The sequence below is a fragment of the Hyperoodon ampullatus genome (genome assembly GCF_949752795.1).
Source record: "Hyperoodon ampullatus genome assembly, chromosome: 14".
NCBI lineage: Eukaryota > Metazoa > Chordata > Mammalia > Artiodactyla > Ziphiidae > Hyperoodon > Hyperoodon ampullatus.
This window is the reverse complement of record NC_136927.1, coordinates 53293290-53299289: the sequence shown is the minus strand read 5'-3', so window position 1 is coordinate 53299289 and position 6000 is coordinate 53293290. Positions and strand designations below refer to the sequence as shown.

General features: G+C 54.0%; 1 protein-coding gene across 1 annotated transcript; it reads right to left on the bottom strand.

The window, feature by feature from the left end:
• Window positions 1–1993: 1993 nt before the first annotated feature.
• Window positions 1994–5192, bottom strand: SPACDR (sperm acrosome developmental regulator). Its single transcript, XM_079719200.1, has 3 exons — window positions 4791–5192; window positions 4200–4526; window positions 1994–2449 (listed from the first exon to the last, which is right to left on the bottom strand). The coding sequence occupies exons 1-3, from the start codon at window positions 4842–4844 to the stop codon at window positions 2216–2218; spliced, it is 615 nt and encodes a 204-aa protein (XP_079575326.1). The 5' UTR covers window positions 4845–5192; the 3' UTR covers window positions 1994–2215.
• Window positions 5193–6000: the final 808 nt, after the last annotated feature.

Below are 6000 nucleotides of genomic sequence, written 5' to 3'. Positions count from 1 at the left end.
ACTCCATCACGTCTGGTGAGGGAGAGACGGTGGGAGGTGCCAGCAGCTCCCCTGGCTGCTGGCTGAACTCACCTTCTTCCTTTCCTCCCTTTACATCCTAATGATGCTGAAGAAGCCAGAGAAAAATGGGAGGTGTATTCCTTCCCACAAGCCCACAGCCTCAAGCCCATTAGCTCCTGGGCCTGTAGCTACTTGTAAGGCTATTTACTAGTGACCCTCAGGGGCGCCCAGCCTTCCTACCCTCCTCTCGCTGAAATTTCCTATTAGGTCCCCAATAGGAAGAGGAGCATCTCTCTAAGGATTTGGAGGGGCTGATTCTGGACCTTAGACAGTGAGGCACCACTCCAAAAGCCTGGGACCCATTAATCCTCCAGGATTCCTGGGAGAGACCCACCATGGCCTGTTCGGCCCCAGAACAGTTCCTGGCACACAATGGAGATGTGGTGAATAATTGGTGATTGAAAGCCCCAGAATTGAGCCACTGTGTATTAGAATGTTTTGAGGGCCTGACTGGCTTCAGACTCACCTCAGAACGGATTCCTGGAGAAGGCACCACATTCATGTATTGAACACCTGCCATGTAACATGTATGTAACATGTCCTGTGTGAGCTAGACATTCGTTGGATGAATGAAAGCTGCACGACCTTAAAATGACCTTTCTGTCCCTCAGCTTTCCTCTCTAAAAAATGGAAGTGATAATACTTCATCATAAAGCCACTGTGAGAATTACAGTACTTAGAACAAGACATAAAAAGAGTCAGAGTAGGTGTTTAATAAGTGGTGGGTGGTATTACGAGGGCTGTAAATGTTGAGGTGCAGTGCACAGCTAACAGGCTCAGGGTAGCAGGGCTGTAGGGCATCGGGCAGGGCAGCCGGGGGCTGCTCCGGACTTCTGGGAAAGGCCACTCAAATTCCCAGCAATGGTGTCCAACTTTGCCAGAGCTGCGGGGGGTGGGGTTGGGGGCCAGAGTTTGCTGACTTTTCTAGTGAACTGGGCGCTTCCAGCAAACCATCCCTGCTGCTCCTCACCGGCTCCCAGCTTTGCTCACGCCCACCGCCTCCTGCTCACACCTAACGTCTCGGTGAGCAAGACCCAGTAGCACAGCCGTCCCTCCCCCGCTCCCAGGGCCTCTGCTGCCCCCTAGGCTCGGGCGCGGCTGCCAACCCGTGCACCTTCCCCCACCTCCAAGCCCTGTGAATTCTGACATCCCCGAATTTTACCGTCTGGAGAAATATCCCTGCTTTTCCTTGGGGAGCCACCTCTGCGCCCTCGCGTGGCCCGGCAAAAGGGCAGGCTAAGGTGGAGAAGGGACTTGAGGCTCCACGGTCTCCCCTCGTGTTGCCCCCGCCCCCCAACCTCGCACCAGATCGCCACGGTCTCCAGCCGCTGCTCCCGCGGCGCCAGGCAGACACCCTCCCGCGCTCTCCGACCGCGACCCAGCTGGCCCCCGGCCCAGGCCCTCTGCGCCCTGCGGCCCAGCCTCACCGCCGGGAACCCTGGGAGATGTAGTTTTCGGCCGCCCTCGGCAGGGGCGAGGCCCACAGAGCCTGATGCGTGTCCGCGTCCGCCAAGTGAGGGACCCTGACCCTCGTCATGGCCGGGCCCAAGAGCGCCAGAGAGGCAGGGCAGTGGACCAGCTGAGGAGGCGGAATTTCCAGCGAGGTCTCGTTCTCCGTAGGGCCCTGGACAAGTCCCGTAACATCAGCAACAGTCTGTCTTGTAGGATTTCCAGCGAGAGCCCGGGCTCAGCACCTGGTACCCAGCATGTCCTCAATGAACCGGTGCCTCTGAGACTATCGTTACTGGCCCGGCACAGTTGCCAAAGGCAATTCAGCCCCTAAAAAGTGTGTGGGGGCCTGCCCGCCACCCGCACCCCGCCCCGTTACTCCCACACATATTTGGGCCGGCGCCCCAGGTGCCCCTCCCTACCCGCCCCCAAGTTCCCCTCCGTGCCTCGGGCCATCCACAAACACTCTACCGCTACTCAGAAATATCCGATATTTATTTCCCAACATTTTGATAATTTTTTACAAATTGAATAAAAGGAATGAAGGGGAGTACGTGGGACCCCAGACCAGGCCTTGGGGTCCCGATGAGAGGTGATGGTATGAAAACTTCTCCTCACCCACAACTCCTGGCCTGCTGCCCTAACCTCTCCTATCAACCTTACTTAAGGGTGAGGTGGGGGCTTTCTGAGGATGTGGGGTTCCCCCCTAGAGGGGACTCTGGGAATCCTGTTTCAAGCCCTGAACTGGATCAAGTTGGGGACAGATGTGGGCCCGGATGTGGCGCCGTCGCAGCCTCTCCTGCCTGAGGGCCAGCTGCTGCAGTTGTTTCCGAATGGCCCACAGCATCAGGTACACTTCCCGCAGTATCTCAGTCCTTCTCGCCTCCAAAGGGGACTCGGTCTTCATTTGGGAGGTGACTGAGGTAGAACTCACAGATGACTGTGAAAGAGAGAAGATGAGCACAGATGAACAGCTTGGTCTAGGGGGAAACCACTGGTGGAACCACCTGCAGATAAACGGCAAAGGCTTTTCTAATTCCACCTGCTCTGTCAAGCCTCAGCTTGGGCAACGCCTCCTCCAGGAAGCCTTCTCAGCCTGTCTCTACTCTTGTGTTCACCCTGTCATACCACATTTTATGCACTATTTGTTCGGCGGACTCATCTGTTTTCAATACCAGCATGCAAGCTCCTGGAAGACAGGGACCATGTCCGACCCACCTTTGAGTCCCCACTAGGGTTCCATGGAGAGTGCATTAAAATGAAGGCCAGAATGACACCCCCAACGCTGTCTCCAACCCAAAGCTCTCGTCTGTGACCTCCAGGCCTGTATATCCCACTGCCTCCTAGACATCTCCCTGCAGATGTCCCTCTGACACTTCAACTCATCCTGTCCCAATGCCCTAAAGTTGTTACTTTCTCCCCTAAGTCCTTCCAGTGAATGGCTCCAGCCTGTTTTCACGTCTGTCTCTCCCTCGCCCCTCACCATCATGCAATCAACCACGTGGGACAATTCTACCTCTTAAATATCACTCCAATCCATTAACTTATTCTACCTGATGCCTCTCTCCAGGCCCAGAATATTTTATTTTATTTTATTTTATTTTTGACCACACCGCGCGGCTTGTGGGATCTCAGTTCCCCAACCAGGGAGTGAACCTGGGCCTCGGCAGTGAGAGCGCCAAGTCCTAACCACTGGACCACCAAGGAATTCCCCAGGTGAACTTTCAAAAATTATTATTAATGCAGTAATACCTAATTCAAAACAAAAATAAATTGACTTGGTAGTAATCTAGACACTTCCCTTTTTAAATTAAAATTTTGACTGAGATAATTATAGGTTCACATGCACTTGTGAGAAATAATACTTATACTCTTTACCTATTTTCCCCCTATAGTAAAATCTTTCAAAACTCTAGTAGTATCATAGAATACTGACATCAATACAATCCACTGATCTGAATTTATTCATATTTCTCCAGTTTTACTTGTATTCGTGTGTGTGTGTGTGTGTGTGTGTGTGTGTGTGTGTGTTGAATTCTTCCCAATTTTACATGATACGTGCAGGTTCATGTATCCAACTACCATAGTCAAGATACAGAAGATTTCCATTATCGCAAGGATTCCTCATGTTGCCCTTTTATAACCAACCCACCTCCCCTGTCTCTCCCTCCATGCGCAGCCCCTGGCAACCACTAAACCACTAATTGGATCCCCACTTCTCTAATTTGGTTATTTCTGGAGTGGTATATAGTATAAATGGAATCATACAATATATAACCTTTTGGGATTGGTTGTTTTCACGCAGCATAATTCCCTTGAGAGCCATCCAAGTTGTTGCATATATCAATAGTTTGTTCCTTTTTATGGCTGAGTAGTATCATTCCATGATATATCACAATTTAACCACTCACCCATTGAAGGACATTTGGGTTGGTTTGGGCTCTTATGAATAAAGCTGCTATGAATACTCACGTACAGATTTTTGTGTGAACATAATACTTCATTTATCTGGGATAAATGTCCAGGAGTACAATCACTGGGCCATATGATAACTGCATGTTTAGTTTTAGAAGAACTGACCACACTGTTTTTCCAGAGTGGCCACACCATTTTACATTCCCACCAGCGTGAATGAGTCATGGGGGATAGGAGGGGGGTGCTGCTGGGGACAAGGGGGACAACATGCTGATCTTCCAGCTGCACATCTGCCAGCCAGACTGCAGGGCGGAGACCATGAGTGTGGAGACAGATTTGACGGCAGTCCGGGGCAGCTGCAACAGCGATCTCTGCCCGTGGCCCGCCTCCACTGCAGCCCCGTCCGCGGTGGTCTTGGCCAACACGCAGGGGTCAGCTACCTTGGAGGACACATCCATCTTGGAGACCTTAGCCTCCTTGGGGGACTCAACCAACTTGAAAGTCTCAGACACCTTGGAAGTCTTCTCCACCTTCAACTCATTTTTCTTGGAGTCAGTGCGTTCTACGATGGTTGACTTAGCTTTGTGTTTCCAGAAGAAAACCTAAGAACCGAGACAGGGAGAGAAGAGACAGAAGAGAGGGGCAGAGCAAGAGACAACAGTCAGAAGGGAAGGCCCAGCGGAGAAGGGGCCTCCTCCCCAGCTGTCCTGTCCCTCACCACCTCCCTCTCCGTCTTGTTTGGCCACAGGTGGCCAGGAGAGGAGGGAGGCCAGGTGAGGAAGTGCGGGTTTCTGTGACCTAGAGGTCATTGACCAGCACCTCCCACCCCGGCAGGGCAAGAGGAAGGGGCGATCTCTGAAACTCACCCAGCGACTAATCTTGCGCCAAGTCCATTGGAAGAACCTCATGACCACAGCCATTTCTTCCGATACACAAGCCCCAAGTAGGGGGCAGAACCAGCATTTAGTTCACTGGGGAGGAGGACAGGCTGCAGGCCAGCGGCCGCCACCTCAGGGGTCTCTGGGGAGCCTCTAGCATAGCAGTGAAGAAAGAAATAGAGAATCCAGGAGGAAAAATCCCCTCAGTGACTCATCTTAGGCCCTTCCTCCCCTCCCTGGGACCGGGAGAGGAGTCAAAGTGGATGAGAACTCAGAGGGAGGGAGAGTTCTAGCCCATTGTGAGAGCCTGCCTGGCCCTGACCCCAACACCCGAGACCCTTCCAGGATCCCCGGAGCCAATCCCTGCGCCCTTGGCCCTCCTTCCCCCGAATCCAAGGAAGGAAAACTAACATTTATTGAGTGCCTGGTACTCCTTGGGCATTTCCCATGTTTGATGTCATGTAACCCTCCCAGCTGCCCTTCAGGTAGGTATTATTGTCAGTACCATTTTACCCAGGAGGAAGCTGCGATTCAGAAAAACCAAAGAACCTGCCCAAGTCATAAATCTATGGAGCCCACAGGGCGGGGAGTCCAAACCAGGTCTGCCTCCAGGATCCCACTCTCAGCAGGTCCCCCCTAGTGGGGCCGGGGGTCTCCTGAAGTGGAGGCTGCTGCTTTCCCCGTTTCCCCACTAGATGGGGTCCATCTCCCTACCTGCCTCTTCCGCATGGGCCGGAGCCGAGGCTGTCAGGGAGGGGCCTGCTCACCCACAGGGCTCCATCCTCAGCCAGCTGGGGGTGGAGGCCACGGAGGCCGGCCAGGCCTGGCGAGGGCACTGTGTGCCCGGGGAGCCTGGCCCACACCCAGAGTTGAGACAAGGGGCCCATTCAGGGCCCCCCGCCCCACCCCCAAGCAGCCACCCGGATCCAGCCCGCAGAGGGGACACGCTGGGAAGCTGGGGGTGGATCCTGCACAATCACCAAAGCCTCCATTGTTCTCCTGTCCCCCACCAGCACGTGGGCCGACGCCCCCCATCCCCCCCCCCCACCCCCCCACCTTGCCTCGCCTCCCTCTTCCCAGGACCCAGGCCGCTGGCTCCCTTTTCCTTCCGCATCTCCACTCTGAGCCACATTAAACCTCCGCAGTCTGGACAAGATCTCCAGGGGAGCCCACAGCCTCAAGTTTTTCTCCCACAGGT

Excerpts from the sequence above, each read along its gene's own strand:
- SPACDR (XM_079719200.1), bottom strand. The coding sequence starts at position 4,844 with ATGGCTGTGGTCATGAGGTTCTTCCAATGGACTTGGCGCAAGATTAGT. Across the intron at positions 4,527-4,790 it reads GGCGCAAGATTAGTCGCTGG|GTTTTCTTCTGGAAACACAA; the intron begins GTGAGTTTCAGA and ends CTCGGTTCTTAG. Across the intron at positions 2,450-4,199 it reads GGCAGATGTGCAGCTGGAAG|TCATCTGTGAGTTCTACCTC; the intron begins ATCAGCATGTTG and ends TCTCTTTCACAG.